General features: G+C 34.4%; 1 protein-coding gene across 10 annotated transcripts in view; it reads left to right on the top strand.

Moving 5' to 3' along the window:
• The window catches only part of LOC114326158 (inositol hexakisphosphate and diphosphoinositol-pentakisphosphate kinase 2), a 228343-nt gene extending 206749 nt beyond the window's left edge, over positions 1-21594 (top strand). For all 10 annotated transcript variants that reach the window (XM_050653997.1, XM_050653998.1, XM_050654002.1 and 7 more), the window contains 3 exons: positions 8913-9067; positions 14344-15242; positions 21370-21594. In XM_050653997.1, coding sequence (XP_050509954.1) covers positions 8913-9067; positions 14344-15242; positions 21370-21543 — 1228 coding nt within the window. In that variant the 3' untranslated portion in view covers positions 21544-21594. The remainder of the gene's footprint in view (positions 1-8912; positions 9068-14343; positions 15243-21369) is intronic.
• Positions 21595-21985: the final 391 nt, after the last annotated feature.

Below are 21985 nucleotides of genomic sequence, written 5' to 3' on the forward strand. Positions count from 1 at the left end.
CAGTATTCTGTATCTGCTACCTCTCATTATATGCCCCAGATATTCAAGTTTTCTCTTTTTTATCATCTTCATTAAATCACCTTCGCCTTGACCTACCCTGTTTAATACTTCTCTGTTTGAAATGCGTTGAACCCAAGATATTCGGAGCATTCAACGATATGACCACATCTCGAAGTCTTCTAATTTGTTCATCATGTTAACCTTCATGATCCAGGTTTCACATCCATATAGTAATACAGGATACACATAACATTTTAGGAACTTGATTCGTAGTTGTAAATTCAGTTGAGAATTGCTCAGAATAGATCTAAGTTTCATAATTTCCCCTCTTGCAATTTCTATACGAGTTTTAATTTCTTCATCCGGATTTAGTGTCTCGTTTATCCAACATCCTAGGTATTTGAAATGGTTAACTTTTGTTATCGGTTCATCACTGATAATTAGTTGCATAGGGCCGACGTCTTGTTCACTAACCACAAGTAACTTAGTGTTTGTTGTATTTATGCGAAGTCCGTTATTAGAGCATTCTCTAGTGACTCAATCTATAAGGAATTGTAGATCTTCGATACTTTCAGCCATGATCGCTGTGTCATCTGCATATCTGATATTGTTAATGGTTTCTCCTCAGATTAGAACTCCACATTACCCTTCCAAGGCTTCGTTAAAAATTATTTCTGAGTAAACGTTAAAGAAAGTTGGGGATAGCATGCAACCCTGTCTAACAGCTCTTTCAATTCAAATTTTGTCTGTTTTTTTGCCGCTTCTTGATTCCAATATAGATGTAAAAGATTCAGATCTTTATCATCTATTCCAATCATTTCTAGATATTCAAACAGCCTATCATGTTGAACCCTATTAAACGCCTTCTCAAAATCTATAAAGCTGACGTAAATTGGTTCATGTACGTCCTATGATCGTTGAAGCACTGTTAGCATTGAGAACAAAGCTTCCCTTGTTCCCAATCCTCCTCTAAAACCGAATTGTTTGTTTCCCATACGTGCAACCACTTGCAAGCTATTCTTTTAAATGGATCTCCAACATTGTATTGTCTCAAAGGAGTCTTTCCTTTTTGGTAAGGCCCATTACTTCTAGCACAAGTACTATATTTCTTTCACCAGTCCTTTACATCGTCGGAACTGTTCATTCAATAAAACCGTTCCCGAATTCTCTGAAGGGTTTTCTTTACACTGAAATGCACTCCTGATAGACCTCCTGACTGACTCGACTGACATGCCGAGGTATTTCGGTTACTCTGCTCTTTGGAATCAACAACTATGCTATCTTCTCGGAACTATTATCACCTTTCAGTACTCATTTAAGCAAGCTGTCTTCCATGATAAAGAAGTCTCACTGGGCCCAATACGTCTTAACTATTGAGTATAGGTTTGATATCTCTTGCCAGGACGGTCAACGGTTTTCTTCTTCCCATTTTATAATAATAATAGTCTCCCGTTTTATACCGCTAACGCGGCTTTGGGATTATAGCAGGGTAGTCTGCTATATCTAGAGCCTACGGTATACAAGGAAAGTATCAGGGCCAGTGCTACGCTTCAACCGCCAATTAGTTATTTCTGCAGATTTTTTATCTACATTGCTTCTGCTACTGCAACTGCGTTGAGAACAGGACACCATTTTATGCACTATCGTAATAATACTATTAATATTGAAATTATATATAAACGTATCCGAATTGAAAAAATATTCTTAAAAAGCACAAATACAAATCCAAATCGATACGTTTCTTTTACGTCCTTTAGCAAAACGAAAACGATCAGAAACGGCAAGATGGCCGAAGCGAGGTCGTTCGGTAGTTGGTCGTTTTTAGTCACGTGATGCCCTCTCTAAGCGCCTTGCACAAATACACGCGCGGCGAATTTGAAAATGAACTCATTGAAGAATAATTATAAATGCCTCTCTTCGTTTTTGGATAAGTTTCTGTTATAAGTAATGTTATATCTGTTATAAGTATTTATTATTTGGCAGCTTAAAATATAGAATATATATTGGTAGTATGTTCACAGAATGTCTTATGGTAACATTCCAGGAATAATTTAATCAGATGTTCACCGAATGTTCCCTGAATGTCCAGGACATTCAAATATTGATAGAACTTTGGTAGTACATTCCTGGAATGTTTTGTGTTGTTAGAGAATACCCCTGGTTTTACCCAAGGTACTCATTTTTACTCAGTTTGTGTCGACCTGGGGCCTATAGACATTTAAAAATGTCTAGATGTTCTCGCTGGCGCTGGGTTTCGAACCCCGGCCTACCTGCGTGGAATTCAGACATACTACCGCCTGAGCTATCCGGACCAAACCCCGGATATCGTCCTATTTTATTCTTTTTCTATAAGACTCAATATTTCTCTTGTTCTTCTCTGATCTTAGTAGGGATCCACTTCTAGTTGACCACTGTTGTTCTTAGCACTGCTGTTTCTTGGAATTCTTGGACTTCCTCTTTTACATTCTTAACTTTACCATAGTATAAAAAGGGACAGTAAAACCTCTTCTATGTCGGGACTTTGATCTCAAGAAGTAATAACAGCAGTATGCAATTGGTAATTCACCAGTGGTGGATGCGGGTTTCCCTGTTAAAACCCGTACATTTCTACGCGATTAGCAATGCAAGAGTGGTGGTCTAGCGACTGGCAACCTTGCGCGGTCGCCATGCGCGTTGAAAGAGTTTATTTCCAATTTTTCGGAGAGTAGTTCTACTGTCCATCTTTATACTATGACTTTACTGTGCCCGTCAGAGGCCTGCGCAGCTGATTCGTATTCGAAGGCGGCGGACAAGACATCGACCAGCGTCTTGTGATGAGCTAATCATAGTGTTCTCTGCATTTCATGATCACGAAGACCATCAATATTTGTTGGTTTGTTAAATTCAGGCGTTAATAACTCTTCAAACTATTATTTGAGGAGGATTGTTGTTTTGACGTCTTTATCAATTCTGTAACTTTCTTCTTAGTACGTTGTAATTATTGTTACGTAGTTCAATTTAGGATTTTATTAAAAAAGTAATTTATTTTTCCTTATTGGTTGGTTCCTAATTCGACTTATTGTTTTTAGTGTAAAAATTTCATAAGGTTAAATCTCGAATACCCTTTCATACAAGAGTTTTTTATTCTCGTTTGCAATTTTTTTGCCATGACGACCTGCTTGATACGGAAATGGTTGACTGAATGACATAGTATGACGTAGTAATGTGTCTCCCTCATAACCAAAGTTTGCATATTTCGTATGCTTTATAATAGGCTTAATATTATCTAATCTCATTTTAATTGGAATGCACATTTTTGTTAAAACAAAGTGAAGAAATAAATATAGAGATAATTACTAGAAATGGGCTAGTAAATATCAATGACACAAGGTAGTCGCTAATTAATAATCACTGTGACAAGTAGCAGTGCTTTTTCTGGGCATTTTGATCCGTCGCTTAAGTGCTGCTTACTGGCTGAGATTGCACTGTAGCATAATATTATATAATATTTTGAACCGACAGAGGGCTATTAAACTTGTGTAACTCAAATGATGATTGGTGCTTGCAGCTCTGTTATTTAGATAAAAGAAAATATTATGCGATATACTGATTCAATCAAATAACCATTTATAAAAAGATATTTCAAAACTTTATAACTTTACAAATATTGGCATTCTTATTTTAAATTACTCAAAATTTATTTTGAACCCACACCTTGAAATTGTCTTAAATGCAAAAAGCCATAAAAATGCTTTGCAAGCAAATAAAGTTATATCAACCTTCGAAAAAAATTGGAATAAGAGTTGGCTGTGAAATCATTTATTTATAAGACTTGTTGTTAGTATAATAAAAATGCAGTAAGAAGTAGCGGTCACTGAATAATTAATGCCCGGTTGCACCAACAGATCTTAAGCTTAAGTCGAGAATATCATAAGAATTAATATTATATAATTATAATATATTACAATAAGAATACCATAATATAATAATAAATATAATTGATAATAAGGCAAGAATCTAAAATTTTGGTGCAACGTAAGTGATACTCAAGGAGGCCCTATCTATAAGTAGAGCTTAGCTAAGCTGGAGCTTAAGATCTGTTGGTGCAACCAGGCATTAATCTTCATTTTTACATTGTAATACTGTAAAATCGCAGTGTCGTACGGATTTGCTAAGTATTCTTTTTCTCATGATCATCTTTCAGTGCGTCACAGTTTTTCGATTTCTCTCTAACGCATTAAATTGTATGTGACAGAAAAAAAGGCACGTCTGGGAATACTTCGGTAATTATTCTAGTTCGGTGATTATTCTAGTTGTCGATAGATGGCGCCATAATCAAAAAAGAATTATTTATTAAATAAAATAATAATATTATCAATATAATCTGTACAATTTATAAGACTATACAAATGAAAGAAAATACCATTTTATAAATGCAATAGACACAATTGATTTGGTTTTATTCCAAATTGAAAATAAAATTTGACAACTGTCAGATTTAACTAAAATGTCACGTTAGAATAAATGTCATAAATGTGTATTATCACGGACTTACCTTTTTTTCTATAATTTGTGACGCACTGAAAAATGTTCATGAAAAGGAGAATATCAAAGTGTTTGTCAAAAATTTCGCGCGTATAGAAAAATAAAATAAAAAGCTATTAAATGCGTCCAAAATGTCTAACATGCGTTTGAATGACACGCAAAAAACAAGAACAATTGTCAAAGTCGATGCAGATTTGAACGTGAGCCATATGTGTATATCGAAAATCAAACAAAGATGAGATCATTTTCACTCTCTAGCACCGTTGGGTGGTTCAAGGTGACAGAAGATCTCCACAGAGTAACAAGATGAGGTGTTAGTAGATTATCTGAGAGAAACTCCTTTTACCAAAGCTTGAAAAGCTAGCGAATGGATACCGTTTCCGAGCAGCATTCGCAGTGCACGTAAAAGGATTAAAGCAAGTGAATTGATAAATTGTGCAGCTGCAACAAACCTTTTTTGACTGAGTATCACAAGAGGATACGAGTTGTATTTTGTAATGAATTCATAAACCGTAAAGACAACTTTTGTTCTAACGTAGCACTTTCCGATGAAAAAGTATTTCAATCATGTAGTAATGGTCGAATAAGAGTCTATAGGCCAAGAAATCATAGGTTTGATGAACGGTATACTCATCATTTAAGAAAAAATAGTGGAGAATTCTTGGTCAGCGTATATCTAAATAATGATATCTAGAAAGGAACTTCGAAAAACGACTTAAATGAAATAAACATATCAACAAGAATCAGACAGGACTTCAAAGTTTCAAAATTGGAATCGTTCGTAGTAAGAAATTCAAAATTGTTTACATAAACAAGTTCTAAAGCTAGCCTGGAGCTATGATATCTAAGTACAATTCTCAGTGATATTGTATGAACTTGAAATTGACCATTATAACAGAAGAAATCAACGTAAACATAGATTGTAGATTTTTATAACTTTAATATCTAAGAGGACTCTAAACGAAGTTGGCAATTGTGTTTGTGATGTAATGTGCTAGTGTCAGTGAAAACGTGCAGTGTAATCTACATACCAGACTCTGACAAAGTGTGAGAACAAATAATAGACACCACTGGAAATATTAAGATTCATAAGTTAGATTTAGCTATGGTTCGTACAGTATGAAAACCGTTACACGTCATCCGCGTCATAGCAAGTGACGTAAGATGATACCAACACAAAAAAGTCGTAGTTATGTTCCTTTTTAGAATCGTTTAGCCAAGTAAACGGGAATTACACTCACTAGACATATTTTATTATAAACTAGAAGTCAAACAGTAAGGAATGCACATAATTTTCCCCTTGTTGCCATATTCTAAATTTGAAAAAATATATAGGGAATAATCAGATTTTTTGACATGCCATTGCTATTACTGCGAACATTTTACTGGCTGAAAGTAGTGACGATTAGGTATATATGACTTCATTATTATATTTGGTCAGATGGTAAATGGTAACTGACGTATGTCATAATATTGTAGGTTAAATATAATGTCAAATTATTGTTTTCCAATTATATTTTATTTATTTAGTTTATATTTTAACAACAGTTTATTTTTTCACCAACTTCACTTTCCCTGCCCTATCCTTGATTGGTCGTGTTGTATGGTAGGTTTAATTAGGCGTTAATTTTAAGAAATGTTGCTGGCTAAATGGGCACAGCTCACAAAGGCAATAAAAAAGAAGAAAAATAAACAACCAAACATCTTACATAACCTTATATCGGACAATGTCAGTTTGACACTTATAGTAAAGTTAGTTATCTTTGTTTCACACTCTTAACGACAAAGAGAAACAGTGTGTCGTTAAGTTTGTACCGGTGGGTTATGATGTCATTAAAACTATGACGTGCATTCCTTATTGTTTGACTTCTAGTTTATACGCGTAGAAATAATATATGAAGATTTCTATTAATGTAAACAAATAAATACACCATAACTTGTTTCATATAATTTGTATAAGTGGATTGTAACGCGTTTTAATGAAGCACACTTGCCTGGATTACACTTTAACTGCAATCGATAGAAGGTGACATTTTAGCATAAAGTGGTAACACTTATTTGACAGGTGCGGTGTTGACACTTCAGATTTGTTTTATTATTTACGATTTTGAATGCTTTATATATTCTTTTATAGTTTATTGTTTTTATTTATTCACATTGAATATTAATAATTTGTTTTGTTGTATACATAGAGGTATATATTAACATAGAGGGAGCCTACCTTCCGTGCTTCCTGTCGACAAGATCTCATGGACTGGTTTGCTGCATCTCTTTCTAACACATTGTATCGAAAATCTATGATGACATTCAGTGTGAATATAGGCACGGAAGAGGAGGACAACTGTAGCAGCTTTACTATGCGTAAGAGTGAAACAGCACTAATCCAAATAAAAAAGATGGTGTCGTCACTTCGCTCTGAATGACACTCTCTCTATGCTAATATATAACTCTATGGTTGTATAATCCACTTCTGCAATAATTATCTGATATATTTAATTTAAAATGAATTCAGGATTTTTTTGTAAATCGTCTACAATGTAAACTTAGATCTCTGACGTAAATAATGACGTGCAACAGTTTTTGTACTGTACCAACCATATTAATAATTGTTTTTAATAGAAGAAGGTAAGTTTAAAATGAAGGTATTGAGGAGAACAAAGTGTGCCCATTTATAGATGTTTCTACATGAGAGAACATAAAAATATAAAATAAATTAGTCTACAATCAATATTAAAACACAAAATAATACTTCTTCTCATTGTTCCTCGTTTACTCTCCTTATCATTCTTTTAACTTTATTTCTTTCCTCTTGATTTATTATCTTATTATTGTTTACAAATTAATACTAAAAGGTGAAAGCTTTGTTAACATAGGTATTTTATAAAAACAATTCTGAGAATTTTTTTTTAACTCCGTACAAAGTGTTTACTTTTAGCGTGGGCTTCGAGCTTTAAGAGCGTGGGCGCAAAATTTCGGGTCTAGGCTTTTTAAATGCATTCATGTTTTTCGAATCCTGAGAAAACCAATAAGTATTTTTGAAAAATTTAAACGTAGAATGAAATATTACATTATTACAGAGGGTCGAAAGTTCCTGAAAACTTTTATAATGTTAATTTTAGTAAGTTACAGGGGTGAAAAAGAAGAGAAAATTGAGTGTGTTTTTAATTTCAAATATCTCATTCAAAAGATACTTTTTGTTTATTCTAAGGGACTTTCGGCCCTCGGTAATAATGCAATCTTTCATTCTTCGTTTAAATTTTTCAAAAATATTTATTAGTTTTTTTTCAGGATTCGAAAAAAAAAATGATTGCATTTAAGAAGCATTGGCCCGAAATTTTTCATAACACCTTTCAAGAATTTTTAAGATTTGTTCATTTTTCCTTGATCGTATAAATAAATAGTAACCTAGGCATTGAAAAGATTTAAATTTCAACCTGCAGCGGTTGTATGAACAATTGCGTTAGTAGAAGACAGATGTAGCACATACTTAATATACCAGAGGTTTTAGAACAGGTTTTAAAACATTCGTTATAAAGCTACATCAGCGGGTCATCAAGACGGAAAACGCGTTCCAAGATTGCAGCTTTAATTTTGAATATTTTGTTGAGTTATTTGGCACACATATACGTAATAGAGTAAAGAATGGCGGTACAGAGCTCAATTTGAGAAATATGTTAGTATGTGGAAATTACTCTATAATTAAATAAAATATTACAAAACGAGTATGTATCGCCATTAAGAAGAACAAAAAATTACACTTTTTTCAAATAAACTTTTTTATTCCATGTCTAGATTTTGTGTCACATTGGAACTATTAAAATCGATTATGTATAGTAAGAAATCGAACTTAATTGATTGATTTGGCAACAGAGAAATAGTCAACTTCATCACAATGTATATTATCACAGTATCGTGCCTTCGTTTTTGATAGTAGGTTTGTTCCAACTCGACACAAAAGCGTTCTTGAATCGTTACGCGCATGCGCAATAACGAATAATTATGCGCAGTAACACATTTTTCGTTACTGCGCATACCTGTAACCGTTTAAGAACGGTTTTGTATCGAGTTGGAACAAACCTAGTGTTACATCCTGCCGACGCACTGTTGCCAAAGGTTCGCAGAACCTTCGAAAAGCGGTGCGGCTACTATTTCTCGAATTAATATCGATGACGCGCTGATGTAGCCTCTCATGTTCAAGAATTGTGTATCGAATCCTATAATAGTAGGACCGTAATAAAAAATCGGCGTTATTAGTGTATTATGGCGTAGACTGAATCTAACGATACCATCAAACACCCTGCACCTTTTTCCTTGTATTTATCACCTGTATTCATTCATTTTATCTCTGTCATCTATCTGTATTCTTCATAACTAACATTCATTTTTAGTATTACTGTGGATAACTTCAACAAAATGTTTCCGGCAGTGCCGGGATTAGATCAAGATTTAGAAAATGTTGGAATGCTGTTGGATTCGTTTGAAAAAGATGTTCCTCAATCGATAGAATTTACCGAATATTATGCCAATAATAATAAACCAAAAGGTAAGTTATTGAAATTTTACGATATGGCTTAATGTTTGCTTCTGGCAACGTGACGGTATTTAGGCAGTCCGATTTGGGTAGAGCAGGGCGCGTGGGAGTTTTGTCTAAAATTTAGGAGGTATTCTATCCCAGGGGTCACCAATTGGCGGACCGCGGTCCGCATCCGGATCCTAGACTAGTTTCGCGGACCGCAATTAAATTCAGAATATAGTGTTTTGCAGTTTTGAAAATGTTTGGCCATGAAATTGTGTACTATATTTGGCTCAACTTATGTGTGCGGAGCCGCTTTTTCAAGACAACTTTATACAGATCTCAGCTAACAGATGAATATATCTTCTCCCTAATGAGAATCAGTTGCATTAAACTCATTCCAAACTTTAGAGAGGTTGTAAATTTTTTTACATAGGAAACAATTTTTTAAACAAATTCAAAATTACCTTTTTGTCCCGAAAAATGTATTTTTGGGATTTTAAACAAAAAAGGTATCTTATCATTTTTCTTAAAAGACTATAGTTTTTGAGTTATAAGCGATTTAAAATCTGAAAAATGCGAAAACACGCATACGCATTTTTGAGACTTGAAAACTCATGTGTAAATTATTAGTTCATGTTATTCATGTTGACAAGTGCCTAAATTGAAGTATTGAAGTCTATACATCCAATTTCAAGATTCTAACGAATAATCGGGGCTTATTTCAATATAGACCATTGTTTTTTAATTGTTAATCGTCGCGCGTTGCACTTTATGATGCGTCTTTGTCGCACGTATACATATTATACGTAGTGTGACCAACTCCAATTCAGTCAAATTCGGGACAAGGCTGAAAAAACTACCTGAAATCCGGGACTCTTCAATGAAAATCGGGCCATTTTTTTTAACATAGAACTTTAATAATAAAAATGTAGCTTTCAAAGCTTTCTCTGTATATTTGAAACGTACAACATAAATATACATAGTGCGACAACTCCAATTCAGTCGAATTTGGGACAAGTCTGAAAAAACTACCTGAAATCCGGGCTCTTTAATGAAAATCGGGCCATTTTTTTAACATAGAACTTTAATATTATCATTTTATTTATTACCTATTTAATATTTTTATCTTGACGATATTTTTGATGGGATTTAGCCACAATTTGTTGTAATGATAATTCCATTTTTGTTAGTTTTTCACTTTCGACTTCCAATCCGGAAATTGTTCTCAAAAAAGGAAAATTTAGAAAATCAACTAATGTTGGATTTCCATCTAAATATAACCTTAGGTTAATATAAAAATGTAATTATCATTACAACCAATGGTGGCTTAATACCATTAAAAATATAATTGTCAAACATGCCAAAAGAAAACCGCTTCAGAAAATTTTTATGTCGATTACTTCTTACTATTGTAGCGTGTTTCTTAAAATCATATTTGTCTTGCGATGAAATATAATACCACCATATAAAATGTATGCATTTTGGATGTGGTATAGAATTTTACACTCTAGAAATTGTCGACTTTTTTCGTCCCACCAACTCAATTTGATGTGAATTCTTAGAAAAATAACGTATTCAAAATAGAATTTTACCAAACATCGAAAATTTGGATGGCCCGGAAGCCTTGTCCGGGACGCCGGGACACGACTTCGTAATTCGGGCCATGTCCCGAATTTTTCGGGCTAGTTGGTCACACTAATTATACGTACTTATGCGAAAAACTCACAACAAATACTTGACATTTATTAAAATTTTATAATATATTATTAACATAGTTATAGTTTTTTTTAAATAATTTATTTATTTATTCAATTAATTATTGCCAATGTGCTAATTAAATACGCCAATCATATAGTGCGATACGCACCCTATAGAGCGACGTGCCGCCACGGCGGCTTAATGGTCGGGTGCACGCGCATTATTATTAACAATTATTAAAAACAACTTGAATATTTAAACTTCAATTATATATATTAGGCACTGGACAACCTCAGAAATAATAATTTTCACATGAGTTTTCAAGCTTCAAAAATGATTATTATCTCATTTTTCAGATTTCAACTCGCTTAAAACATATCATCCTTTGAGAAAAATGACAGATCTTTTTTGTTTAAGATGACCTAGAAATGCTAAAAACATATTCTCGGGTGAAAAAGGTGATGTTTTGAATTTGTTAAAAAAAACTGTTAAACAATTTCTGCCCAAAAATTTCGCCCGGCACCCGTCTGAATTGTTTATAGGGGATATGTTTTACAAGAATCCTCAAAGAAATCGAATCAGAACAATCAGAAACAGGTAGCATTATCTCCGGACCCCGGAAGTGTCATAGGTTTTCGAAAGGGACCCTGGGGGAACATAATTGGTGGCCACTGTTCTATCCTGTTCTGACAAAACCAATACCCTATAAATCCGTCTCCAGATGAGGGTAGCACGTTAGCTATAGCGTGAGGCTCAAGTCTCTCTTTTAGTATCTGTGGTGCTACACTAACACTTGCCCATTATCCAGAACACAAGTGTAAATTGATTACCTGTGTCCCAGAAAAAGCATACCAACACAGCCTCCTTGAGTTAAACGGAAGAAGACCCTGTACCATCAGTTTTGGACGCTTAGCTGCCATACCATCCCCGTCGTTTAAATTCAATCTGTAGAATGATGGTTCTCATATCTTAAAGAGATTTCAGTAGTCCAAAATAAGGATCTCCTCCCATTTTAATATCCAAGGAATAGTTGGATATGAAACTCTAATATAGACTAGATTAGTTTTTTTTTATTTAAATAAAGCCGCATCCTCCCGAAGGATATTAGCGACATAACGGTTATAATATATACAAATAACAGTAATATCTGATACTTACATGATTAAATTTTGTACAACATATTGATACAAGATAAATACCCTATTAGTTTCCTGTAATCAAAGTTCTTTCCCAGTAACAATTGTAAGCTGTTCGGGATGATATACGTCTTTCAATACTATATTTAGGACAATCAATTAAGAAATGAACTATACTGTCTGCTACATTACAAACGGAACACTTTGGAGCTTCGCTGTTTGTGGAATAGGTGTGCGTGTGTATACCTACTATGGCCTAGTCTCAAACGTGTTAGGATTATTTGGGATCTTCTGCTTGTTGCTGTTGGTTGCCACGGAGAGATGTCACTTTGACCAGTTTTAGTTTCGAAACCGAATTTTGCCACTCCCATCCCGGTTCCACGCACTTAATTAACACTTTATTTAAAAAAAAAAGGCTTTTAAATCACTTGCCACACTCCGATGTTCGACCTCCGATTCCTCACTACCAATAGCATCGCGAGCACTTATATCTGTCAATTCGTTGCCATCGATACCAATGTGCGAAGGTATCCACAAGAAGTTTACTGTTCTGGAATTTTCTTGAGCTATCTGAACTTCCATTTTTTTCTATGAGATGTTTCGGATATAGATTTTGCATAGCTTTAACAGCGGAGAGGCAATCGGAAAGAATGACAGTGTAGGAGATGTTTTTGCTGTTAATATATTGTAGGGCTTTGAACAAAGCAAACAGTTTAAATTAGTTTCCTGTAAGCATATTATATCAGGTAATTGCTCAGTAATAAGTAGTTGGAGAAAAGCGAGGTGATGGAAAAATCCATCAATATTCTATTGAAGTAATGACGTGAATGTTATTTTTGACTTAATTGAGAAGTGTCACTGTCAGAGTCAGAAATCTCTTTACCAAGGTAAACATGAATTTTCTTCTTAATAGATGTTAATTTGCGCTTTATACTTCTGTCTTTTAAGTGGGGATATACTTTTTCGAACATATTAATTAGAGCGAAGTAATATTTTGTGTATTCTTGAATGATACTCAAGGGATCAGCAGAGCCGGTAATGTTAGTTAGAAGCATATCAGTTGGTTGTAATCAAGAACGAAAGATGGAGAATGATTTTCAATGAACGTTTTTGCGGGTTCTAGTAGCAGTGATATAGAGTTACTACTACTTTCCGTTGAAACAGTTTTAGATTTTTTGATTTTTGGCAGAATTTTAGGCTCACGGAACGACTCGCATTATGCTGAAGAAGACTCAATTTCAGGTGAAGTTATATCGTCAACGGTACGCTTATGAGAGTTAGATTCTTGAACAATGTTTGTTATCGCGGTTGTTGTGTTTGAATCGTGGGATTCTAACGTTGGTTCTTCTAATACCAGATGTATATTATGTTGGGAATCTGCATTGGTGGAAACATGGGAGATTGACATTTCTTCAGATGGTGTATGTGTTTGTTGCGAAGCTGCATTACCTAGGCTGGGTAAAGATTTTTCATTATTTGAATGTTGATCCTCTAGAACTGTTGATTCGGAACACTGAGATGTTTTGTGGCCAGGCTTCTTGCAATTGTAGCAGACAAGCCATCTTGTGATATGAAAATCCTATGATAGGTGTTATCAAACTCAAGTAGAAATGATTCCAGAAGTGTTAAATTGTGGGGACTGATGTATATTTGCCTCCTGAAGCTGGGAATATGGTTGTATTCAGGTAAGGTGGCACTAATATTAAGGAATGTCATAGGTGAAGCCGGTACTAAACCAATATTATGTAATTCGTTGATTAGTATTTCATGAGGTATGGAGGGGCTTACGTTGGAGAGGACAATCCTCTCTGCTGGTGTTATTAATTTCCTAGCTCGAACAATTTCGCCTTGAATTTCAATGTATCCTCTGTTGGTCATGAAATCTTCTACCAGTTGTTTGCTAGATAGGTACATACAGATGCGAGTGTTGGGTTGGATTATATTTCCCAGGGGGATGAGGTATTCTTGAAGTTTGGTGTTGTTTAGTGCATTAAAAATGATCGCATTCTTTTTAGAAGGAAACTGAACTTTTGATGTAGATAAAGAATATGTTTGTGAGACATTTACATCATTATTTTCCGTGGTTAATTAATTTCATTAAACACTCTTTGTCAATAAAAAGGATCCGACCCTGACCACCTGCAAAAACAGGTATTTGGGTCTGTTTCACGACAGGTGTAATTAACGTGAAACCACTGATAACGAAAAATTGTTTATAATAGATTTAATAGACTCGATTAGTTGGTTTCAACAGATTCACTTTTAATCTCTGGATGCGATCCAAATCGGGAAGAAGGCTTGTTAATTCTGAGTCTGGCCGTGGAAGCTTCGGATTTCATTTAGCATATTGGCTCCAGCAACATTCTGTAGATGGAGCCACTCCTGTGTGCTGCTTTTTTATTAACATTTTTATTAATAATGTGGTTTGAATATTTACTTGATATTTAGGCTTTATTGCGTATTTTTCAGGTTCCGAAAGTGGAGATGTTACTCCAGTATCTGGATCCGAAGTTGATTTCAACACCAATGATCTTACCGTCGGTTCTGCTGCTGATTTCGATATTACAGTAACAGAAGATATAGAAAACAGTGAAACAGTAGGAGATAATAGCAACAGCACGTTAACTGACACAGTAGTTGTTTTAAATAACATATTTAACCACCCCACTAGCCCCAAACCGATGGAATCTAACAATTTATTCCAGACTCAACCAACAAGCACAAACCCTCTTTCTTCTTTAACAAAAAATGTGGACATATTTACTAATGTCTTCAAGCTAGACAGCTCAAAACAAATTAAGGACGCAGAACAGACTGAATCACTAAATTCCAGTGAATTCGAAAGGAAAAATATTAAAATCGTAAATAAGAAATCATCCCTTTTGGATAGTGGGGTCACAAATGTCTCTATAGATATACCTAGCACAGGATCTGATAAATGGTCAGCATCAAAAGAGCAGTTTCTGGAAAATAGAAATGTTAAAAGAGCTGAAAGCGTTGATTGTGACAAAATTATGAAATTGGAACAAGAGCAAGACCAGACAAGAATAAAACCAGGAGCTGTGTTAGTAAAAGAAAAATACATAGAACCGTTAACTCTTTCCAGAGTTTCTAGAAGCTTTCATGGTAAACCGTCAATTAGTAATAGTTTTTTAGATATTAATAATACTCAGCGGAGGGCTAGCGATAGTCCCATTGGCAGTACATCAACTACATCATTTATGGCTCAAGATATTAAACCAGAACCGAGTGTAGATACAGGAAAGTCTTTTGTAAAACAAAAATCATTAGGTAACGCTGCAACACAATTCAGCACTAAAAAATGCGCACCAGAAACAAGCAAGTCTGTGTCCGAACTAAGTCATATAGTAAGTTAACATATCAAATATTAGTGGTAAATTTATAGTTATTGCCCAATAAATGACCGTTTTGGAGTGTAATTTTCAGGGGCAACTCCGAATGGCATGAAAATTTGGATTTAGGTTCTACTTACCCTCCACTTCAAAGTTGAATTTGTGCCGTTGGTTGCTTTTACTTGGGGGGTCACAGTCAGCCTTCTCGGTGGGTGAAAAACGCGTGTTTAAAATAAGCCCGGAAATAGATAAATTGACAGATTATAAGCAAATTTCATTCTATAAAGTTTTTTACGTAAGTCGATACTTTTCGAGTTATTCGCGATTGAAAATGTTGATTTTTCGACAAAAAAACTACGTTTTCAGACCGTTTTTCGCAAATAACTCAAAAAGTAAATATTTTACCGAAAAAAATATTCTTAGCAAAAGTGTAGCCTTAAAAAAAAAGGAAAAAAAATGGTGTATCAGTAAAGTCTATAAATTCAGTAAAAGCAAAGTTGTAGCTCATGAAAAATACGTTCTTATTCGTCTAATTCCAAATCGAATAATTCATCGCGAAATCTCCGAAAAATTAAGCACTTTTCGGGAAAAGCTTATTAACATTTTTAAACTATCTAATAAAAGATTTATATCTTTTTTTTACAAAAGTTTATAGCATCAAAAATAAACGAGTTACACTGAAAAAAAAAAAGTTGGCCCCTTTTTTGGTAAAAAAAAATCGTGAAAATCTCCCTCTATTTAGCACCCTAAATAGAATGAATCCTTACCGAGTTACCATTTATTTTAACTGTATGTATATTGTTTATATGATCTGTAAGTTTGATTGGTTTGAAGTGCTTATTTTTGAAAAAAAATTGGTTTTACAGTAAAAAAAATTTTCTAAAAATTTTTGAAAAATTTCCTTTTTTCAAAATAACTTAAAAAATAGATATTAGTGGTAAGAAAAATCTTAAGAGTAAAAAAATGTAGGTTTTTCTATTATAGATATGCTAGTTTCATTTTGTTTTTCCGTAAGACAAAAATTGGTTAAGATATGGCTGTTCAAAATTTGTATACACTCGTGATTAGTGACCCGTTCAAGCTTTTTCAACTATAACCTTTTCAAAAATAAGCATTTTAAACCGGTGAGACAGACAGATCATATAAAAAAAATAGATAATTAAGTAAATTGTTTGTAAAGCGGTAGCAATTAATTTCATTTGGGGAGCTAAACACGGAGATTTTTATGATTTTTTTGCCAAAAAAAGAGGGCCAACTTTATTTTGACCGTAACTCGCTTATTTTTAAAGCTAGAAACTTTTATAAACAATTAAAATAAAGCTTTTTATAAACACTTTAAAAAAGTTTGAATGGGTTTTTCCCGAAAAGTGCTTAATTTTTCAATGATTTCACCTTGAAATATTCGATTTGGAATTAGACGAATAAGAACGTATTTTTCATGAGCTATAACTTTGTTTTTACTCGATTGATAGACTTGACTGATACACCATTTTTTTCGGTTTTTTATAAGCTACACTTTTGCTAAGGATATGTTTTTCGATCAAATATTTACTTTTTGGGTTATTTGCAAAAAATAGTCTGAAAACGTAGTTTTTTTTGTCGAAAAATGAACATTTTCAAAAGCAAATAACTCGTAAAGTATTGACATACATAAAAAACTCTATCGAACAAAAGTTGCTTAAAACCAGTCAGTTTATCCATTTCCGTTCTTATCTTGAACCTATGTTTTTTTCACCCCCAAGTAAAAGCAACCAACGGCACAGTTTCAACTGAAGTGGAGGATAAGTAGAACCTAAATCCAAATTTTCATGAAATTCGAAGTTGCTCCTGAAAATTACACGGCGTCGCCGTATTTCCCGTTCATTTACTGGGCTATTAGTGTGTAATTGATTTTTATCTGCGTTAGTTTTCGAATTGGTGGTCTGAAAAGTAATCTAGTTCTATAGAGCCTACTTTTTTAGCTAAATACAACGATTCCAGATATCTTCTTCTTAACTCAGGCGAGACTCGTTAGTCTCTGGCACTTGGTCATAAGGCCTTTGAACCATATCTTGTTTTTTTTTCCTTTAAGTTTTGTGGCCTCAACGAAGGCCAACAATATTCTTATTGCTAGTTTTAGGATCTCTTCTGGTTGACCAATGAATTCCTGCCTTACATCACCTAGCACACTGCAATGTCATAGTACCTATGTGTATAGCAGTCCCTTCTCCCATTTTGCACTTTCTGCACCATGGTTCATTCGTCTTAACCTAGTTTGTATAGGTGATTTCTTAAACGGCAATGTCCAGTCACCATTTCAGTAACCATTCTGATCTCTCGTTTATTGAGGTTAATCAAAATGTTCGAGAGTTTTTTATCAATATTCTTGATTAGTTTTTTAGTCTGGATTTGCCCTTGAGTGGTTCTCCATTTATTTTGATGATTCTTTATCAGCCATTTCTGAACCTCGTTTTCCGTAGCATCTTTAGTGATGCCACAGTAAGGTTCTGGGGCTTCAAAAGTTTCTCTCGAGCCTTGTTTCGCTAACATATTTGCTCGTTCGTTCCCATGCACCCCTTCATGACCCGACACCTATATTAAAGACACTTTTAGTATGGTATAACTAGATCCAAACCCAGACATCCAAAGTGAAAGTTCTCCTACAACACCAAATTGTTCTATATGGTCCACATAATGTTCAGAACAAAGTCACACCATTTTGAGCGTCGGATTTGGGGGGGGGGGGGGGAGAAATCGGTAAATTCGTAGTTTTTTTAAGTTATTCGTCAATATTTCTAAAACTATGCAGTTTAGCATGAACAACCTTTTATACAAAAATGTTCTACATTAAATTTGAAACAAAAAAGGTCCTATGCATAATCCTTCTAAAATGAACGGTTCCAAAGTTACGGAGGTAGTATAGTATAATTGGTCCAAAAAAGACCTAACCCAGACATTAAAAGTAAAAGTTTTCCTCCAACACCAAATTGTTCTATATAGTCCAGATATTGTTCAGTAAAAAGTTACACCATTTGGAGCGTCCGGTTTGGGGGGGAGGGAGATCGGGGAGAAATCGGTAAATTAGTAGTTTTTTTAAGTTTGTTGTCAATATTTCTAAAAATATGCTTTATCGTAAACAATGTTCTATACAAAAATGTTCTACATCAAATTTAAAACAAAAAAGGTCGTTTTACATAATTCTTATAAAATCAACGATTCCAGAGTTACGGAGGGTGAAAAGTGGAGGTTTTCGATGCTTTTTATATTTTTTGGGCAATTTATAATATTTTTACTGATTGAAAGAAATTTTCTTGTAACAGGATTTGCTATTTCAGTGGCCGATGGTATGTTACTGATAAGCCCTTGAAGAAACGTCAACCTCACCACCAAAAATCATCATCAATTGCCCAAAAAATATAAAAAGTATCGAAAACCTCCACATTTCACCCTCCGTAACTCTGGAACCGTTGATTTTATAACAATTATGGATAGGACCATTTTTGTTTTAAATTTTAAGTAGAGCGTTTTTGTATAGAACATTGTTTACGCTTAAACATAGTTTTAGAAATATCTCCTCCCTCCCCCCCCCCCCAAAGCGGACGCTCAAAATGGTGTAACTTTTTACTGAACAATATGTGGACCATATAGAACAATTTGGTGTTGGAGGAAAACTTTAACTTTGGATGTCTGGGTTAGGCCTTTTTTTGGACCAATTATACTACCTCCGTAACTTTGGAACCCTTCATTTTAGAAGGATTATGTATAGGGCCTTTTTTATTTCAAATTTAATGTAGAACATTTTTGTATAGACGGTTGTTCATGCTAAACCTCATAGTTTTAGAAATATTGACGAAAAACGTAAAAAACTACTAATTTACCGACTTCTCCCCCCCAAACCTGACGCTCAAAAAGGTGTGAATTTTTTCTGAACATTTTATGGACCATATAGAACAATTTGGTGTTGGAGGATAATTTTCACTTTGGATGTCTGGGTTATGTCATTTTTTGAATCAATTCTATCATACTATAATTACATGTTTGCCCAAAGACTCCTGATCCAGTACCATGGGCAGTTTTGGATCCATCAGTGAACCATATTAAGTCCCCATTAATATTTGGGACTTTTTGTTCTCTAAATGTATGATTGTGTTAATCTTCTCAGGGAAGATTAGTTCTGGTTTCATAATATCTAAGATCATCATAAAGATGGAATCCTCAAGTATAGTCCCAGTAGTGTTTGTGTGGTTATTCAATACATAATTCGGCCTCCAAGTATCTTTCAACTTCTAGGACTGGATCCCGCGTACCCAAAAAAAAGTTTATTAATAGCAAGCTGTCCAATGACGTGGACACAATTGCACAATCCACCAGAGATGCAAAAGAAGTTTTCACCCTATTCGAGAACGGAGCCAAGGAAGTTGGTCTTAATGTCAACGAGGACAAGACCAAGTACATGGTGGTTACGAAGAACCCAAGACCAAGGGTTAGACAAAACGTAACAATTAATGAATACAATTTTGAAGTCGTCAAAGAATTTAAGTACCTGGGAGAGATCATAACATCTGAAAATAAATATGAAAAGGACGTGGCAGCCAGGATCATTGCAGGAAACAGGGCATATTACTCATTAAGGATCTTACTTAAATCAAAAATACTCTCAAGACCAGCAAAAATAAGAGTATACAAGACAATAATTCGTCCCACAATAACGCATGAAAGCGAAACATGGACTCTGAATCAGTGGGAAACAACAAAATTACTGGTAGTTGAAAGAAAGATACTGCGGACTATCTATGGGCCTTGCAGAGACGAGACAACAGGAGAATGGAGAAGAAGACACAATGATGAACTCCAGACAATATATGGAGATGAAATCATAGTACGCTACATTAAAGCAAACAGAATACGATGGGCGGGTCACGTGCTAAGATCAAGTGATGAAAGACTTCTAAACGCCACATACTGGGAAAGGCCCGATGGAAAAAGGTCAGTTGGTCGCCCGAGAAACAGATGGAATGACGCAGTAGCCAGTGATTTACGCAGAATGGGAGTACAGCAATGGGAAATAGCTGCGCAGGACCGACAACAATTTAGGGAAATAGTAAACGCGGCCAAGACCCACATAGTTGTAGAGCCAAATGATGATGATGAATAGCAAGCTGAAAATTTGTTAATAGCTTAACGGTGTCTAGTCGGACAAACTTTGATATATGGGAACACTGGAACATGGGAAGTTTTAATTGTGGAACGTGATTTTAATTGTGAAACGTGTCATCCTGACAAGTTTATGATTGTGAAAACTAGCAGGTTGTTTTCAAGTTTATTCAATAGCAAACTTTATATAATATAGGAAAAAATGTTTGTCCGACAAATAAGTTGGGCATTTTAATAAGTCCGACACGTAGAACATGTCAAATGACAGGAATTATGTTGATAGTAAGTAGCAGTCTGATTTTTGCATGAGAGTTTAATGAATGGGTAACAAATCAATTGGAAGTTCTGCCTGACAAAATACATGGAACGTTTTCGTAGTCTGACGTTCGAAACCTGTAACCTGTTCCACAATTAAAACTTCCCCTGTTCTAGTGTTCCCGTATATCAAAGTTTGTCCGACTAGACACCGTTAAGCTATTAACAAATTCTCAGCTTGCTTGCTTGTTTATTATTAATAAACTTTTTTTAGTACTCTGGATCCAGGCATATTCTTTATGCCGTCCGAATAATTTGTTTCTGAAAGCTCTGCAAAATAGTTGTTTCGTCAAGTATCTTTTCATTCGCGCTGAATTTATATATACAAACTATCTTTTCAGACTTCAGAACACATAATCGGAGGGGGTCAAATCAGGATAATCAGTCGGATAAGAAAACAATTCGAAGCTCAACTCATAAATTTTTGCCATTGTCATAACGCTCTTATGAGCCAGTGTATTGTCTTGGAGGAACACCTTTTTCTTCTGCATATGAGACCGTTTCTCACTAATCTGCATCAAGCCTCTAATTCATCTGCATCCATAGTTTTCCAGTTCTCGCCTATCACTTATATTAAAATAAATTTGAATCTGTCTAACAAGCGGATTGTTAAATCCGTCTGACCTATTTTTATCAAGCACTATATCAACAAATATGCACCAAATTTTTAATTTATTCATTTGCATATTTTTAGGGGACCAAACAGAGATTTACCACCACACGAGTGGACGAAGCTGAACATGCCGCTTCTATAGCTACAAAAGAAGGCCAAGAAGGAACTTTCAATATAGTTCATGTGTCTGCATCAGCAGATACAATTCGATTACCCTCAGACAATACAAACAAGAAGAAAAGCAAAAGAAAATAGACAATATATAATAACTATAATATAAAGTATAAAAATAAAATATTAAACAATGGTGTTCGTTTTTAATGAAATGTTTAACCCTTTTATAAACTTTAACACAATCATTTAACAGTTAACAGATTTTACAATTAACAAAATAATATTACACAATGGGAAGTATAAAAGCTTTAAGCGCTGTTTCATATTATAAGAATTTAAACATGCGAGGGTTACAACCAGGGCCGGACTGGCTCATAAAAAAGGCGCCAACCCAAATTATAAAAAAGGCGCCAGCTTAAATTCTAAAAAGGCGCCAACCTATGCGTGTAAAGTAAATTAATATTACTAATTTTAATTTAAATCCATAAAATAATTTACTATTTTTATTGAGAATAGTAAATTATATTAAGATTCCACAAAAATATAGCTTCAGTTTCCCAGTATCCGTTTTACTCTGCTACAC

Source organism: Diabrotica virgifera, chromosome 6 (genome assembly GCF_917563875.1).
Source record: "Diabrotica virgifera virgifera chromosome 6, PGI_DIABVI_V3a".
Lineage (NCBI taxonomy): Eukaryota > Metazoa > Arthropoda > Insecta > Coleoptera > Chrysomelidae > Diabrotica > Diabrotica virgifera.